The 20000-nt window shown below is 40.9% G+C and overlaps 1 protein-coding gene across 1 annotated transcript in view; it reads right to left on the reverse strand.

The window, feature by feature from the left end:
• Positions 1-1264: 1264 nt before the first annotated feature.
• LOC143032872 (uncharacterized) overlaps positions 1265-20000 on the reverse strand; it is a 20018-nt gene continuing 1282 nt past the window's right edge. Inside the window, exons 2-4 of the mRNA XM_076198061.1 lie at positions 7369-7526; positions 5907-6714; positions 1265-2019 (exon numbers count right to left, since the gene is read on the reverse strand). Of these exons, the coding sequence (XP_076054176.1) occupies positions 1904-2019; positions 5907-6714; positions 7369-7443 (999 nt within the window). The 5' untranslated portion in view covers positions 7444-7526 and the 3' untranslated portion in view covers positions 1265-1903. The remainder of the gene's footprint in view (positions 2020-5906; positions 6715-7368; positions 7527-20000) is intronic.

Raw genomic sequence — 20000 nt, forward strand, 5'->3', positions numbered from 1 at the left:
TCTGTGTTCTCCGTTCTATATTATCTAACTGAGTTAACTTCTACCGCAAATGAACGAGCTCGAGGACAAATACTAAAACATCATCGGCGTATCGCCACCAATGCGTATCTTTACACATGATTTCGATGTAGTGATTACTTTCTAATCCCTCTAATTACAGACATACTAACACTGAGCTAAAAGAAAACCCACTATGCTTATAATACTCTGCTCCATCGAACATGACAGGGCCGAAGTTGATTCATAAAGAAACGAACACGGTGGCACGAAATGACTACATCGAGTATTTTTTTCACAAAGTACCCCGAGAACCGAGCACCGATGCCACGCTTAATTCTCCTGAACCACATCCAAGCGATTATTGGCAAAAGCCGCTTTTTTCACACCACCCCCCTTCATTTTCTAACATAGCGTTCTTCACCTCCCATAAATCTAATCTTACGAAAGCAGGTGGTCTTTTCTAGACAACAGATTATATTGAATACACAGAGTCGACAGCAACACAGGTGTTGTTGTGTTCATAAAAAGCTTTTCGAGCTTGCGAGTTATACTTTTCTGTGTGTATGGGCGTTTTACAGAAGTCAAAAAGACATTTAAATGTTTATCATCTTCAAAATATCTATCGACCGCATTGGTCATTCTCAGGAAGGGAAGTGAACACAAAGTAAACAGGGATATATATCAGAGTGACATACACATTAGGAGAGGTAAAAATGAGAATTCATTCGTTACGAAAAGCTGAAGATGTGCCATCAAACACCACACCAAGAAGAGACATTCTATCTCTTATACTAGAAGTATACTTGATTATAACACTAAAATCTTCTTAAAGGAAATTATTTCAGCAGCCTCCCCATAACTGAAGACTTCCTAGATAACCAGAAGCAACTTGCTAACCTGCTATCAACATGCAGCTTAAGTCTGCTACATATCAACCCTGCAGAATGAGTCTTACCTCCAGTTCAAGACTTACTCCCAGCCAATCATAGTCGTCCTAGCCACACTAAAATCCTCTTAAAGGAAATTATCTCCCCAGGCTCCCCATAACTGAAGACTTCTTAGATAACTAGAAGCAACTTGTTAACCTGCTATCAACATACAGCTTAAGTCTGCTACATATCAACCCTGCTGAATGAGTCTTACCTCCAATTCGAGACCTACTCCCAGCCAATCATAGCCGTCCTAGCCACACCTTCTAAATCAAGGTGGCTAGAACATTTTAGCATTGCTGGGCAGAAATGCCTTACCATGAAACTAAAACACGTTGACACATCAGTAGAGTTTATTTGAAAAGAATCAGCCTTCTGTTACAAAACTTTCAACTATCTTCCGTACTGACTAATTAGATAATAAATTGTCTGACATCTATTCTGAAAGAAATACAAAAAAATACAGCTTACAAATGTGTGCAGTCATACAATAGATATACTTTTATCAGGTACAAAAACTTCAGAAATATTTATATATGCTGGTATTACTTCATTTAAGTGACCTAAGAATGATGTCTTCCCTAATATAATTCTTACTAAACTGGATGGCCATTTGTGTTTTGACGATCAGTGTCGCTGATCGCTAGAGATTAAGGAAGACTTTTATTTTTCGTCAATGTTTAATGTTAAAGGAAATCTTCCATTACTCATCTAAATTAATCATAGCAATACATTTAAACTATAAGATAAGCCTTTCCACCAAAGAGGGACGGAAACAAACACCTTAATCCACCTGCTGTTCAGTAAGAAATTTAATTTTGCACTGTTTGGAGGAATAAAACCACAAATAACAATGATCAGATATTTCATGCATCGGACAAAGAAAACTGTGCTACAAAGAGTTGGAGAAAAGTGTGTTTAGGTCAGCGGGGATTGAAGCTACAGCACTTGCCAACTATCAATGTAATGAAACCTCAAGGCGCAAAACAAAGCTTCTTCTTGTCCTTGAGAGTAAAAATGCCACCCAAGACGAGGCCGAAAATAATCACGGTACCCGCAACGATTGCCATGATGGTCTGTGGGCTCAAACCTGTGGAGAAAGAATAAGGTACGTTATTGATAGAAAAATAGTGTTCATAGGCCTTGTACGAATAGACAGAGGCATTAATTTGGAGTGTTTATATGGCAAGAGTAAGGATTGAGAATGGAAAGAGACGAAAGATTGCAAAATTTCTGGATACAGAGACTCAAGACGAAAAGAGGTGTGACATGTAGACTTGGGGCTGAAGAAAGGGGGAACAGCACAATTCTAGCAAGAAAGAAGAAACAAGGGGAAGGGGCGAAGTATTGTGAGTAGGGTTCATCAAACGAGACCACAGTATCCCAGGGTCTTGTAATTTTCCCGAGATATATAGTAATACTCCCGGGATTTTCCCAGCATAAGCTATTTGAGTCATCCACAAGCTAGAGATCTCGCGAATATCCCGGGATTCCCACATGTCTCGGTGAATACAGGGAAATCATGGTATGTCTTTTTTTTTTTTTTTTTTTTTTTTTTTTTAAGGTTTGCTGGAGATAATACTCCTGCCCGGGCCTTAGCCTAAAGGCGGCCCGGTCCTAGGCTGATTGATTCATACTCTAGTAGATGGTGGGGGAGGGGGTTGATTTGGGGAGGATGTGGGAGCGGTCGTGTGAGGTGGAGGAGGGGGTTGATGGGGTGGGGGAGGATTTACGTCACTGCTATTTCTCCCTCGCTGCTAGTTGTCTCCTCGGATGTTGAGTCCTCGGTACTGCTGCTCGCCGGCCCCGTGGAGGGGGAGTCTGGGCTCTCGTTGTCCTCTAGGGAGGAGGTTGGGCTGGGTGGGGTTGGACTGTCGATGTTCATATCCATGGACTCTGGCGATGAAGGAGGGTTGGTCTCCTTGGGCGTGGGGTGTGAGAACTTTTCCTGCGAGGTAGTCTCGGGGGTGTTGATGTTCTGAGCCACAGGGGTTGTGAGTTGTGTCTCGCTTTTCTTGGAAGGTGAGTTGTCCTTGCGCGTTGTGGTAATGGTGCCAGTGTTGTGTCCAGTTCTGCTCAGGGGGGTTGGTAGGGATGGGGGTGCTGGTGGGGGAGGGGTAACAGAGGCGGTGGGGGGGACTTGATTTAGGATGTGGTCCATGACTGTGGTTACTATTTCCGTTACTGGTGTGGTCTGTACTCCCATGCATTTGGCGATGGCCGTCGCCATTGTCGTTATGAACTCTCTCATGTTGGCCTTGGGGATGACATAATTGTCGTTCTGTGCGGTGGGGAGGGGCTGGGGTGGCGCTGCTGTGCTCTTGGTTCGTGATTGAGGAGGGGGCGGGGGGGGGGCGTTGTCCTGGGCAGCGGTTGTGGTTTGCTGGTGGGGAGCGGTGGAAATGTTGCCAGTGACTTGAGAGGGGCTGGTGGGGCACTGGTTGCTTGTGGAGGGGTACTCCACGCAGGGGTCCTGGGTGTGGGATCACGGTTGTTTGTGATAAGGGGTGCCTTCCTGTGGAGCTGTTTCACAGCGCAGTGTCCGCTCCATACTGGGTGTTCTTTCTTACAGTTGGGGCATTGTGGTGAGACCACGACTCCATCCTTGTGTTTCTGGAAGCAGTTCTTGGAGTCGTGTGGGCCGCTGCAAATGGCGCAGATTGTTTTTCGATTGCACCTGGTCTGGTGGTGCCCGTACTGCTGGCACCTGTAGCAGCGTAGTGGTTCTGGGATAAAGGGGCGGAGTTTGTATTTGCCCCAATTCCCTATGTCCAATTTCTGTGGTACAGTGCCCTGCAGGTTGATGATGACCTGTCGGGTTGGTTCCTTGGTCCCTGTGGTGCATCTTGTGGCGTCCAGGACTCTGGGGTGTTGCTTGATCCTGTCTATGGGGAACTCTAGCGGGTAGCCTAAGAGGACGGCCTTGATCGGTTTCTCTTCGGGGGGCATAGGGATGAGAGAAACGGTTTTCCCATTGAGGGACTGGATTTTTTGTAGGTAGGTCGACGTCTCCAGGTTCTGTGGTGTTAGTATCAGCTCCGTTTGTAAGTTGGGACGCACAGTGAACTTTGCCTGTTTGTTGTCCATTACAACTTCGTAGGGATTGAAAAAGCCGGTGTTGGAGGGTACCTTGAACTTCATTATTTTCTGTGCGTTGCCGGTGTTGTGTGGTGCATGAACAACTGGAACGGCCACAGGGGGGGAGAGCATCTCTGTGGTGGAGAGCATCTCTGGGGGGGAGGTCGTCCCAGGGGGAGGGGACGTCGTTACAGGGGGGGAAGGCGGTACAGGGGGTTCCTGATGTACAGAGGTTCTACTGGTCGAGGGGGCGGGTTCCTGGGGTGTAGCCATTGCAGTCACTGGGGTGATGGATCGAGGTGTTATCTGGGGGGGATTCGGTGTAGCTTCCAGAGGGGTTGTGACGTCCATGGGTGGTTCTAGAGTCTCTTGGACCGTTGCTGGCTTCAAAGAAGGTGGTGCTCTCTTCGCCCTTAGGCATTCTTCCTCCGAATCGCTGCCTAGGGCAAGGTCCCTTTGTCGCTTCGCTCTGGGGGGTGCGGAAGTGTTGGGTTCATCTACTGACCACGAAGCACCTGGGTGTGGCTTGGGTGAGTGCTGGTGAGGAGGAGGAGGTGGATTCAGTGCCCCGTACCGCTCGTCACAGCGGCCGGGTAGCGGCCCGTAGCCTTCGGGCCTGGAGCCGTGAAAGGGTATTGCAGGGTACGTAATTCTTGGTACACGACGTGTCACCTATATTCAACACGCAAGAGGAAGACCTGACCTATGCCACCACTGAAAGATAGAATGGGTGGAACGTTGCAGTACTCCTCACTTTTGACTGATTTTAAAAAACCACGGCGGGCTACAGTCGCAAGTAAGGCTACCAAAGGCAGTTAGTAGGAGTGTAGAGACTCACGTCTGCTCATTACGAACTCTTAACTCGGAATGATGGTATGTCTCAGTTTCCCGTCAATACATTGGGAAGGTATGAATTACAAAATTTTTAGTACATGACATGTTGATTATGTTAACCTTATACTTAATATATATACAGTATATATACTAGCACATTTTGTGGATAACACATAAGAAAACGTAAGTCTATAATGAAAATACAATTGGGTATAACAGTATGGGTTTTGTAGATACAGAAGTAAAGTTTCAGAAATTGTGATAAAGGCTTGATTAATTAAGGTTGTAAGGGAGAGGGAGACAGTGATAGAAAAGGAGAACGATTTAGGAAAGTAGAATGAATGAAAAGGATCTATGGGAGGTAAATACATATTCTTTTAGATCCAATAGGGAGTGTTTATTCTCACTTCATAAAAGAAGTTAAATATATTTTAGTTCCAAGTCAACTATGGTTCTGGAAAATGAACAACGCTCAGGCTCTCGAAGACCTGCTAGGCCGAAGCCCGCTTCTTAACAAGCCCTTGTGATCTTGCACGATTAATGGGGAAAGCGTGGTTACCGAGCGAACTAGGATTCTGTCCGTCTGGAAGAAAGTAGATGAGTAGCGGTTTAAGTCCTGTTGCAGTCAAGGTGTGACGACAATAAGGACATACTGTCTTGAATCACCGACCTTTGACAAACATTCATGGCTATTCATCAAGCAAAGTAGGTAACGACTGAAAAGAAAACACACACACACATATATAATATAAAATAAACAGGTACAGCCGTATCAAGCTTTGAAAGCAGGTCCCTCTGAACCTGAGTACCAAGCGTTACTACTTTACCACTTAGACTAGGAACTCACTCTCAGAAGAACTTAAGTTCAAAGCTTGCGCGAGCGCGCACGCGTGTGTGCATGTGTGTGTGTGTGTGTGTGTGTGTGTGTGTGTGTGTGTGTGTGTGTGTGTGTGTGTGTGTGTGTGTGTGTGTGTGTGTGTGTGTGTGTGTGTGTGTGTGTGTGTGTGTGTGTGTGTGTGTGTGTGTGTGTGTGTGCGTGCGCGCGCACGTTCCTGGAAGACTTACCTTTATTACCATCGTCGCCCGGATTCTGAGTAGTCATTTCTGAAGTAGATGTGATCGTTGTTGCTGTGCTGTTCGGGGTAGTGGTCGAAATTGAAGTTGGTGAAGTTGAGGAGGTTAAGGATGACTCTGTTGAGGATTCCGTGGTGCTGGATGGTGATGGAGAAGTCGAGGATGACTCTGTTGAGGATTCCGTGGTGCTGGATGGTGATGGAGAAGTCGAGGATGACTCTGTTGAGGATTCCGTGGTGCTGGATGGTGATGGAGAAGTCGAGGATGACTCTGTTGAGGATTCCGTGGTGCTGGATGGTGATGGAGAAGTCGAGGATGACTCTGTTGAGGATTCCGTGGTGCTGGATGGTGATGGAGAAGTCGAGGATGACTCCGTTGAAGAAAAGGTTGAGGTTTCTGTGCTGCTGGATGATGATGAAGAAGTCGAGAATGACTCCGTTGAAGAAAAGGTTGAGGTTTCTGTGGTGCTGGATGGTGATGGAGAGGTCGAGGATGACTCCGTTGAAGAAAAGGTTGAGGTTTCTGTGGTGTTGGATGGTGATGGAGAAGTCGAGGATGACTCCGTTGAAGAAAAGGTTGAGGTTTCTATGGTGCTGGATGGCGACAGGGAAGTCGAGGATGATTTCGTTGAGGAAGAGGTTGAGATTTCTGTAGTAGAGGGTGAGGTGGAACTAGCTGGATCCAAAGAGACCAAGTATGAGGTGTCCGAGATCTTAAGTGCCAGAAACCCCGAGATCGATGACATTTCCTTCATGGCCGGATGTCTTCGATGGTAGAAGTCCCACAGTGGGCTCTGCATCTAAGTGGAGAAGAAAGGCGACCGTAGACAAATAGAGAAGATCCCAAGAAAGAGACGAGAAAGAGAGTTCTCAGTTAAAGCTGGTATGAATAATATACTATTTCACCCTTGGTAATACTATGGGAACAAAACGATCTTCAGGTAGTTCTGTCCATTACTCTAAAAATAGAAAAGTAACTTGGGCTCCATTTTTCCATCTGCACTCTTCTCCGATTACCAACAATGACTATTACTTGACTCAAGATTCCGACCGCAGCTACGCGCCCTCTGGTGTAAGCTCCTCATCTAACAGATACTCTGGAAACCCTTCCCACCCACTTCTACTTTCATTCAACTGACTACAAAAAAAAAAAGCAATCTTTCCAGATCTTGTTCTCTGATTCCCTATTAAAAGTGATATGTCAGTTTGTAAGTCTCTTTGAGGACAGGGCTTGTTTTCTCTCTGATTTTTTTATTTGAATAACATTCCTATAAACATGTGCAGTGTGATGGAAATGTAGGTGTGCGAAGTGGTATAGGGTGTACCTATTTATCAGTTTTATTATTCTTGTTTAGTTAGATCTGGACATAAATCCTAGATGCTGCTTTAGTACACGTCCAAATAAAAGAATAGCACTGTACACTAGCCACCTCCAGGTATTGCTTTGAACTTACCTGAGGGAGGGCCTGGCTCAAGACGAAGACCCACAGGAACCACATGACCTGCTTCTGCTGCAGGATGGCCGCCATCACGGTCAGGTCTTGGGATGGTCAGTCCTTCTCAAGAAGCCCACTGGTTCGTTCGGTTGTACTTGTGACTCTCCACGTCGTTTCTGGACGAAATAAATGACGATTGTTCCCAGTCCACAAATGTCAACCATTCAGTGTATTCTTTATTTTGCTCCTAATAACGCTACAAGTATTCACCAAGTGAATTCCAAACTGAAACCTGTGAAAAGTCTGGGGTAAACTTACTACGGTAAATATAACAAAAGAAAAAATTAAAAGGTGTATAGACAAACTCAAAGTTAATAAAACACCAGGGCCTGACGGTTGGCATCCAAGAATCTTAAAGGAAATGAAAAATGAGATTGTTGTTCCATTAGAAATTATTTTCAAGAAATCCATCATATCCGGAGATGTCCCAAGAGAATGGAAGCTAGCTAACGTTACTCCCATATTCAAAAAAGGTGACAAAAAGAAGCCAAATAACTATAGGCCTATAAGTTTGACTTCGATCGTAGGAAAAATAATGGAAACTATCATCAGAGATGATATCGAATATCATTTAGAAAGTAACCGTTTGATAAATGATAGCCAGCATGGTTTCAGACGGAAACGTTCTTGCGTGACTAACTTACTCGAATTCTACAACACAGTTATCTCGAATTATGACAAAAGAAACAATATAGATTTAATATATCTAGACTTTGCAAAAGCTTTTGATACCGTCCCACACGAAAGACTACTTACTAAATTAGCTTTGCATGGAATAAGTGGTAGCCTATTAGGTTGGACTAGTAATTGGTTGAAAGGTCGAAAACAGAGAGTTGTTTTAAATGGAAAAATTTCTGGATGGAAAAGTGTTGCGAGTGGAGTTCCTCAGGGTTCCGTTCTTGGGCCACTTCTATTCATAGTATATATAAATGATATAGACCATGGACTAAAATCTACTGTTTCCAAATTTGCTGATGATACAAAACTGTGCGGAGTGGCAAATGATCACTCAAACCAATTAGATATTCAAGAAGATTTAGATCAATTACAGCAATGGTCTGAAAAGTGGCTAATGAAATTTAACACAAGTAAATACAAGGTAATGCACATAGGTAAAAATAACAGCAAGTACGATTACAAGTTATTTGGAAATTCGTTAACAAAAGTGGATAGTGAAAAAGATCTCGGCGTAATTATCAGTAACGACCTCAAATCATCCAAGCAGTGTATTTCAGCCTCTGAGAAAGCAAATAAGGTTCTGGGATTGATTGCGCGATCTTTTGATTTCAAAAGTTCATCACTCATTAACAAGCTATATAAATCGTTAGTTCGTCCACATTTGGAATATGCTGTTTCCGTATGGTCACCGAATCTCATTAAAGACATTGACAGACTGGAAAAAGTACAACGGCGAGCCACAAAACTGATTCCAAATATCAAAAATAAATCATACGAAAATCGACTTAAGCACATGAATCTGTTTTCCCTAAAAAAGCGTAGACTCAGAGGTGACTTGATACAGGTCTTTAAGATTTTAAAGGGAATTGACAACATCAAAAGTGACCAAATTTTCACATTGAATGAGAATCAGACAAGAAACAATGGTCTCAAACTGTCCGGAAATAGATTCAATTTGGAAGTAGGTAGAAACAACTTTGCCAACCGTGTAGTTAATGAATGGAATAAACTTCCTGCACAGGTAGTGCAATGTAGTTCGAAGCTTTAAGAATCATTTAGATAAATACCTAAGTAAGATGCTGTAATGATTATAATTTATGTTATATTATTTGTTTTTGTTTTGTTATAATTTGTCTGTCTGATTTTTCATTTATTATTAGTTATATGTCAATTTATAATCATTTACTATTTACCTGTTTGTTTGTTATTCAACTATACCTATGCATTTATTTATGTATTTTATTTGTTATTTTTACATTATTATAGTTTTAATTTATTATTAATATGATTTTTTTTTCTTTTTTTTTTTTCTTTTTTTTTTTCTTTTTTTGGGCATCCGACCTAGATATGGATCAAAAGGTCTCCTGTCGGCATGCTCCGCCTTTGTAATCCTTTGTATTGGAATTAGCTTTGCCATAATTCTGTAAAAGGGATCACAAGTATTGATAAAAAAAACATTGCCATTGTAGTGAGTAGCAAACTACAATGTTTAGAAACTAAACAATTTGGACGTATAAATGAAATTCCAATGAATTAGATAGGCCTCTATTGATTCACACACCCCGTATGGGGTATTGACAACATAATTGCCGTGCCATTCTTTTTATCATTGGAAGCTAGTCTTCGCTCAAAGAATACCTGTCACTTATAGTTTATATTATTTCTCCTTCCTGTTGCACTCTTTAAATATTTCCTGTACCACTCCTTTGTTTCCCATCTCTTTGGCGCAACATTGTTTCTATGGAAAGAAGCAATGGTTATCGGCGACGAAATGCAGATTGATTAATATTTACCCGACTCCTCAAATCCTCTACTCATTACACATCAAGATAAGAATCGAGTTGATATATCCGTGCAACAATGACAAGATTAAGTATGTTTATATATATGTATGCACCATTGCCCTTTTCTCCTTGTAATAGCGGGTGACTGAGACGAAACACACTGACTTTTTACCGAAAAACAATGCGAAAAGGGGAATCTCCAGCCCTCTCGTCCCGTTCCATTTAGTCACCTTTTATGTATGCATAGGGATATTGTAGGAGCGACCTTCGTGGCTCAGAGACAAAGCTGGGGTTGGGGAGATCACGAGCATCCCCTGCTCTATGCAAATGGAGACGGTCGCCCTCAAGACTACCCTGCAGCACGTATTATGCACCCATCAGTGTGACGTGGAGGTGCACACGGACTCACTCTCCATGCTTCAAGCCATCAAGTCTAAAAACCCGAAGGACAACAACCGGCTCCTCACGATGACCCTACACATCAGCCAGCAACTCCGAGCAACAGCGATCGAACTAAATCAGCATACTGCTTACTTACGCTAGCCTCAGCTCAAAGAATCAAAACCGTCAGCGAGAGGGTAACAACTTTCTCCATTTCCTCCGCAAGAGGGGATGAAACCCGCATCTTCCGCCTTCACCTGGGTTACAGATGCTCTAGGGAGACTGTCCCCAGTCATCCATAAAGGGGTTATCATATTGATCTATTTTCCTCCTACCTCCAATTAATCGGCGGTGCTGCCCACCTCCAGTACTTTTTCCGCCGATTATTGGAGCAGATTTGCAACCCACAGCTATCGGAAAGGAATCTGATATGTTAGAGGAAAATTCAAAGTCAAAGGCATTCTATGAACATTGTTCTATCTATTTGTATACCAAAGCCTTTTTCCCCTTTTTAAGAGAATTAGCCAAATCAAAATGCACGTACCCACTCCCCCCTCCATTTCACTCCTACCCACTCCACTTCCATCCACCACCTCATCCTTCCTATCATCTTAGCTTCTCGTGGATGAAGGGCCATCCCTGTATCCCGCCCACTGACTGGGTCAGAAGCAATGCAGCAAGACACAGTACATCCATAGTAAGGCCGCTTCACCTAATCGGCGACCACCCCCTCTCCGTCCCCTTACGCGAAAAAGAAGACGGGGAGAAATCCCTTCGCGCTGTGTCAAATTACCATTCACACATAACCACTCCCTACTCCTCCCCATCCCCAACCCTCTCCCATCCTTACATCACAGTATACACAGCCGTTCTCCACTCACCCCTATCTCCTGCCTTTTTCCTTTTTTGTTCAACAGACATTTCACTCTTGCTCAAAATCTCTTTTACCCCATCCACTTATCTCTTCCATCCACCTCTGCCCCCACACTTCTTTTACTAATCTTTCTTCACTCATTCTTTTCATGTGCCCAAACCATCCCAATACCCTTGCATAAGCCCTATCTGCCATCTCCTTTTCCACCCCAGCTCTCCTCCTCCTATCTGCCTCTCTTAAATTCCAATTCTCCGCTTCATGTATTCTTACTAACCTTTATATATATCACATGCCTAACACGTGATCCATATGCATACAAGAGGATACATGAAGGCACTGTCCTTGAGTGACCTTGGCAATCCCCACCCAATCTTGCTGACCTCTACATTTCCTAATCATAAGCATCTGACTCAAACGTACATCACGCTACCACCCAACAAGTACTTAATGTCGCTAGACAGATCATTAACCATTTCCTTATACCCGACAGAAGACCTTTTGGTCTATAACTAGGTCGGATGCGAAACAAAATATAATAATAATAATAAATAAGATAAAATAAAATTAAATTAAATATATACATACATATATACATACATACATACATACATACATACATACATACATACATATATATATACATACATACATACATACATACATACATACATACATACATATACCAAGGCTTTTCCCCCCTTACAAGGGAGGTAGCCAAAAAGAAAAAAGCATAAAATCATTCCCACCCATTCCATCCCTAAATACACTCCACTCCCCTCCACCCTCCCTCTTATCTTAGCACCTCCTGGATGACGGGTCATCCCTGCACCTTGTCCACTGCCCAGGGTCAGAGGCAGTGTCGCAAGGCACAGTACATCCACAGCAAGGTCGCTTCATTAAATCGGCGACCCCCCCCCCTCTCCGTCTCCCCATGCATAAAAGGAGAAGACGGGGAGAAATCCCTTCGGGCTGCGTCAAATTTTGCTCACACATACTACCTCACCCCCCATCCCCCCACCCATTCCACCTCATGCATCACAACATCATCCATATACAACCATTCTCCATTCACCCCTGTCTTCTGTCCTCTCCCGTCCTTCCTCAACAGATATTCCCCTCTTCCCCAAAGCCCCCCTTACCTCATCCATCCATCTCATCGTAGGACGTCCCCTCATGTTCACTCCCTCCACATCTGCCTTCCATACCTCTTTTACTAGTCTTTCTTTATTCATTCTTTCCATGTGTCCAAACCATCCTAATACTCTTTCATCAACCATATCTCCCAACTCCCTTTCCACCCCTGTTCTCCTTCTCACCTCCTCATTTCTCACTCTATTTAACCTAGTAACCCCCATCATACTTCTCAGACACTTCATCTCAAACACATTCAAACTCCTTCTCTCTTCCTCTCTTATGTTCCATGATTCTGCCCCATACAGTGCTGTTGGCACAATCACTCCTTGAAATAAATAAAATAAAATAAAATAAAATAAGACAAAATAGAATAGAATAGAATAGAATAGAATAGAATAGAATAGAATAAAATAAAATAAAATAAAATAAAATAAAATAAAATAAAATAAAATAAAATAAAATAAAATAAAATAAAATAAAATAAAATAAAATAAAATAAAATAAAATAGAATTAAATTAAATTAATAAAGTAAAATTAAATAAAATAAGATCAAACAAAAATAAAATAAAATAAAATAAATAAAATTAAAATCATGATAATATAAATAATAATAAACAAATGCATAGTTACAGTTGAATAATAAACAGGTAAATAGTAAATTATAATAGATTTACAGATAAACAATAATTATATGATAAATGAAAATCAAGCAAATAATAAAGAGACAAATAATTACAAACAAATAATCAAATGATATAAAATAAATGGCAGTCATTACAGCATCTTGCTTAGATGTTTATCCAAACGAATATTAAAGCTTCGAACTGAACTACATTGCACTGCCTCTTCAGAAAGTCTATTCCATACATTAACTACACGGTTGGTGAAGTTGTTTCTACCCACTTCCAAATTAAATCTATTTCCTGACAGTTTGAGATCATCATTTTTTGTCGGATTCTCATTCAGTGTAAAAATTTTGTCACTTTTGATGTTGCCAATCCCCTTTAGAATCTTAAAGACCTATATCAAGTCACTTCTGAATCTACGCTTTTTTAGGGAAAACAGATTCATATGTTTTAGTTGATTTTCGCATGATTTATTTTTTATATATGGAATCAGTTTTGTGGCTCGCCGTTGCACTTTTTCCAATCTGTCAATGTCTTTAATGAGATACGGTGACCATACGGAAAAAACATATTCCAAATGTGGACAAACTAACGATTTATATAGCTTGTTAATGAGAGATGGACTTTTGAAGTCAAAGGATTGTGCAATCAGTCCTAGAATCTTATTTGCTTTCTCAGAGGCTGAAATACACTGCTTGGATGATTTGAGATCGTTACTGATAATTACGCCGAGATCCTTCTCACTATCCACTTTTGTTAACGAATTTCCAAATAACTTGTATCAAAATCTTCTTGAATATCTAATTGATTTAAGTGATCATTTGCCATTCCGCACAATTTTGTATCATCAGCAAATTTGGAGACAATAGATTTTAGTCCGGGGTCTATATCATTTATATACAGTATACTACGAATAGAGGTGGCCCAAGAACGGAACCCTGGGGAACTCCACTCGTAACATTTTTTCATCAAGAGGTTTTGCCATTTAAAACAACTCTCTGTTTTCGATCATTCAATCAATTTCTAGTCCAACTTAATAGGCTACCACTTAATACGTGTGAAGCTAATTTAGTAAGTAGCCTTTCGTGGGGGACGGTATGCAAAATCTAAATATATTAATCTAAATAGTTTCTTTTGTCATAATTCGAGATGACTGTGTTGTAGAATTCGAGTAAGTCACGCAAGAACGTTTCCGTCTGAATCCATGCTGGCTATCATTTATCAATCAGTTATTTTCTAAATGATATTCGATAGCATCTCTGATTATAGTTTCCATATTTTTTCCGATGAATGAAGTCAAGCTTATAGGCCTGTAGTTATTTGGTTTCTTTTTCACACCTTTTTTGAATATTGGAGTAACGTTAGCAAGCTTCCATTCTCTTGGGACATCTCCGGATATGATGGATTTCTTGAAAATAATTTCTAATGAAGCAACAATCCCATTTTTCGTTTCCTTTAAGATTCATGGATGCCAACCGTCAGAACCTGGTGTTTTATTAACTTTGAGTTTCTCTATACACCTTTTATTTTTTCTTTTGTTATGTTTACCGTAGTGAGTAAGTTCACCTTAGATTTTTCACAGGTTTCAATTTGGAGTTCACTTTGCGGTGTTTCCTTTACGAATCCTAAGCTAAGATACTTGCTTAAAATATCACGCATTCCTTCGTTTGAATAATCAAGTTGACCGTCAGCAGATAATAGTGGACCGATGTGATTCTTAATAACCCTTTTTTCTCTAATGTAACTATAGAATTCTTTGGGATTCTCTTTGGCTTTATCAGTGATATTCATTTCGTATCGTCGTTTTCGTTTTTTATTGTCTTTTTAAATCTTTCTGTATTATTACATAACTTTGATGGTCACTGGGTGCACCCGAGCACTTGTATTTCTTATAAGCCTGTCTCTTGTTAGCAATACTTTTTTTCAGTTTCTGTTGAGCCATTTTGGGTGAGCCTTATTTGGGGGGCGTCTGTCCTTAAACGGAATGTAAGTATAAATCATCCTAGTAAGCGTATTTCTAAATATTTCCCACATCTGATCTACAGATTTTTCGTTTAATTTTGGCTCCTAATCTGTAAGCTGAAGCTCCTGACGTAGTCCTATGAACTGAGCTTTACTAAAATCGGGTATTTAGATACACAAGTATCTATTCTAAAAAAAATTAGCAGTTTGAATCTAAGTTGTGATAGTTATTTGCAGTAGTTTCACCAACTTCTACATCGGCTATCATGCTTTCACGGCTAGTAATCAGTAGATCGAGTAAGTTTCTATGTCTTGTGGGCTCTTTTACATGCTGAACTAAGTAATTGTCATCGACAAAATCTATCAAGCGACTACCTATATGGTCATATTCAAGGGTCATCCAATCAATATCAGTAAAATTGAAATCACCAATTACACAACGTAAAAAAAAATTTTCTTCAAAAGTTTTGTTAGTTGTATTTTTTTTTTTTTTTAGAGTTTATTAATCCATTTTTCCTGCTGATTTCAAATATGCAATTATTTTTTCTGTATCATCGACCGTTATAGAAATACATATAATTTCAATGTTACCATGTATATTTTGGAATTGTTATGTGGTCTGCTACCAAATGTTTATCTAATTTTCTCTTTCAGATCAATGACTGAACTATTTACCTGTTAAGATGGCTACTAGAGGATGTGAAAATTCTCCTGATACATTTTGCTATGTGTGTGGTTATTATATTGGGAAAAAACAAGTACTACATAAGATCGTGAGAGGTGCTAAAGTGTGGATAGCGTACAGACTCTATTTCGGAATGCCCATGGGTGACCAGGACAAGCCATGGGCACCTCATGTGATATGTGGAAGCTGCCGAGCTACTCTAGAAGGATGGCTGAGAGGTACAGGAAGGGCAATGCCTTTTGCCATTCCTAGAATATGGAGAGAGCCGAAGAACCATCACGACGACTGCTACTTTTGTATGATTGATGTGACGAAGTACAGGAAAGTGAAAGGAAGACAAGCTCTGTAGTATCCAGACATACCATCATCTAGAGCACCTGTCCCACATGATGATAGCTTACCAGTACCACAACCACCAGAAAATGCAAGTTTATTTTTATCATACTCTCTTTACTTTTAATTAACTTCAATATTAAGTACTTAATATACATTCACTTTCCTAAAGATATATGGAATACTAATGCTATTCGTCTTTGTTGAAGTTGCTATATTTAGTTATTTCTTTCTTTCCAGATGGAAGATGTAATGGAAATTTCATCTGAAGGGTCAGCAGGTAGCAGCAGCCATGAAATGGGAGACGAAGATTTCGCACCAAGAACGACTTCGGAGCCTCACTTTCCAAGTCAGAGTGAGCTAGATGACTTAATCAGAGACTTAGGTCTTACTAAGTCAGGAGCTGAGCTTCTTACATCAAGGATGAAAGAATGGAATATACTAGGAGAAGACTGCATTACCGGAAATGACATGAAGAATTTAAAATTTACTATGACTTTAGTGATGATATGTGTTATTATAAGGATGTTACTGGTTTGTTTACAGCCCTTGGACTCGAACATGATCCTGCAGAATGGCGACTGTTCATAGATAGCTCAACACGAAGTCTCAAAGCAGTATTGCTCCACAATGGAAATAAAAACCCATCTTTGCCTCTTGCACACTCAGTACAGAAGAAAGAAAACTATCATAATGTCAAACAGCTTCTTGAAAAAATCAATTATGCTGAATTCAAATGGGATGTTTGTGGTGATTTCAAGATGCTAGCCTTTTTGCTTGGCTTACAAGGGGGATACACAAAGTATTCCTGTTTTCTTTGTTTATGGGACAGCAGGGCTGATGATGATCATTATAATAAAGTTCATTGGCCCCCAAGAGTTGAACTGCAGCCAGGAATGTTAAATGTTCTCAGACAGCCTCTAGTAGATTCGAAAAAAGTTTTATTACCCCCACTTCATATCAAGCTAGGGTTAATTAAACAGTTTGTGAAGGCTTTGGATTTTGGAGGCGAAACTTTCCAAGAAATTTGTCTCATGTTTCCCAAGCTATCTGAGGCTAAGCTCAAGGGTGGTATATTTGTTGGACCCCAGGTAAACAAAATGTTGAAGTCGGAGAAACTGGAAAGAGCGATGACGAAAGTTGAAAGAGAAGCTTGGTGTTCATTTCGTGATGTAGTTTGTGGATTCCTAGGAAATCACATGGACCCTAATTATAAACAAATAGTGGCAAAGCTTATTGAGAACTTTAGGAAACTTGGTTGTCGTATGTCCTTGAAGATACATTTCTTGCATTCTCACCTAGATTTCTTCCCCGAAAACTTGGGGGCTGTCAGTGAGGAGCATGGCGAGAGATTTCATCAGGATATCGCAACTATGGAAAGAAGATATCAATGACGATGGAATACTGCTATGATGGGAGATTACATATGGTCACTAGTCAGAAAAGACGAAAGCATGCATTCTAGAAAATCTCGATCGTCAAAGCACTTCTAATCTCGAGAAGAGTCATCAAAACACTTGCAGTGCAAAGTTGTGTTGTTTATTTTGTTATTACTAATATTGTAGCTCTTAAATACACTTCATATTATGAAAAAATACTAGATGTTGTATAATTATCCTTAGAATGCTAAAGTAGATTGAATCAATTAACTACTGTAGAGAAAGGTTGCGTATATAATAATAAAATATCAAATCAAGAATAAATAAAGAAATATCGATGTTACGTCAAAACTAATGTGATATTTGGATTCAGTGACACAAAATACATATATAAACATGAAAAAATACAAATAAACAAAACATGTGTTACATTGTGTTATCAATAAATCCCGGTTGCAGAAACTAGACAATTCTTGAAACAACAGTTTGTCGTCTGCTAAATGATAATGTTTTTGGCCTATATATTGCACCTACATTCATTTTTTGCCCATTTGTTTGGGTTAACTCTACCCACAAACTGTCATATGCATCCTGTTTTACTTTCTCTAAAACACAGGCATGGACATTGCTTTTAACGTACAAAAGAGCACCCCCCCCCCCTTTCATGTGGTTTCTATTCTGATGAAAGTGTTTAAATCCCACAATTTTAAATTCAGCTTCAAATTCTTTACCATTTAAACATGTCTTGGTTATTCCTATCATATCGACATTTTCACTTTTGGAATACACCCGTATTTCTTGGAATTTATTCCTAATACTACGAGCATTAAAATACATGGTATTAAGAAGTTCGTGATCATTTCTTTTTGGCACGTTTTGTATTTCAACATCATGCCTTACATTATACTTTGTTCTTTGTTGACACATCGCTCTATAATGACATTTGGTCCTTTATTGACATTCAATGCCCCATCTCGGACATCTGGTCCCTCACGGTCATTCGATCTCTTATGTACACTTTGCCTCCCTCCCCTTACGACACCGCGTTCCACAACGGCCACCCATCGTTCACTGACATTCTGTCCGGTATCCTTTCATAAAATGATATTCTGTCCTCCACTGACATTATATTCTACCGTGATGTTTTGTCCTCTACTCTCATTACATACCATCGTGATATTTTTCCTACACTACCATTATATCTCATCTTGATATTTTGTCCTCCACTTTCAATACATTCCATTATGATATTTTGTCCTTTGCCATTACATCCTAGTGTAATATTTCGTCCTCTACCAACATTATATCCTAAAATGGTTTTTTGTCCTACACTGACATATTGCTTTACATTATTACATTATCCTACTCTGTTTTCTCCAATACCCTCTATTCCCTTTCCCTTTGAGTTCCTACGCCAAAAAAGGAACTAGTTCATTACAAACTCACACAGTGAGGTTTGTAAGAACATCTTTGCCTCTGCGAGTAAGGTGGATCCCATCAGAAGCCTAAAGGTCATGACGCCTGGAAAAGAGATACCAAGGATCAAGAAAGTGGTATCCCAGTTGCGTGCACAACCGCGATATCCTCTCATTAATCCCTATGGCTCTACTGTTCCAACACGTGCCAGCGTAGATCCTCGGAAGGATTCCACAGGCTATGTGGCGGCTCCCATTCTCCTTCATCTTCTGAAGGAGGACCTTGTAATTTCGAACAATTTCCTCTGATCTCACCCTACCCACATCGTTACTTCCCGTATGATCAATCGTAACCGTGTTCGTTCGCCTTTGCTCCCTGATGGTCTAAATACAATCGGCGATCCCACGGCCCGGTTGACATACAAGCTTGCAACGTCGTTTAGTCTTCCGCTGCAAAATGTCGTCATAGCCTCGCACCATGGAGTCCCCCACCACCAAGAACTCCTGATTTTCAGCCACCTCATCCTCCAGCAGAACAAAACGATTGGCTAGAGCAAGTGGTTGCTCTGCAGAGCACCCGCTTACCGAACGCTAGCTCAACAAAAGGGACCCCACGGAATGCCACTCGCTCACGGCAGTGGCAGAAGTAGAAGTGGCACGCTCTTTGGGCTGTGGGGAGGATTCACTCTGCTCACAGAGCGCACTCTTGAGAAGACGAATTTCCTCCTCACACTTCCTGAGACGGTCCTCTAGGTTCACACAACCCTAACTAGCCATTTCGCTCCTCCTTCGGCAATACAAACGGCAAAGCGAAAATATAAAACAACAAAAGAAAATAAAAGCTGTCACCAAATAAACTAAATACACGAAGCTTACTCTGCTTACCTTTACTCCTACCTTTGGAGTACAGTAACAGACTACTGTTTTGATTCTAAATTACTAGAACACTACACTTTATCTTATACCTGTAAATGTATAGCTGAGGTCACTGAGCAGACTAAGCTGAGGTTACTGAGCATACTGTACAGTATATGCAGCGACTGCGTCGCCAGAGTAAGAGGAGACTAGAGGAGACACTTTCCATTAGACTCACCAGGGGAGACACTCTCCCCTTGGGAGATTATATTCCAAGCTGTAAATATCGTCTCGCCAAATAAATCATGAAAGCCCGAAGAGGCTAAATCTTTCCCTGATCACCCATTTGTGTAGCCAAACCAACGGCTATATCCATACAATGCCGTGGCTACAACAACCCCTTTATATAATCTCCTCTTTGCATCCATTCCTAAATGTCCATTTCACATGACACTTTTTAATCCCCCATGGCTTTAACTTCCT

The sequence above is a fragment of the Oratosquilla oratoria genome, chromosome 14, assembly GCF_046742065.1.
Source record: "Oratosquilla oratoria isolate Oo_2021 chromosome 14, ASM4674206v1, whole genome shotgun sequence".
NCBI classification, from domain to species: Eukaryota; Metazoa; Arthropoda; class Malacostraca; order Stomatopoda; family Squillidae; genus Oratosquilla; species Oratosquilla oratoria.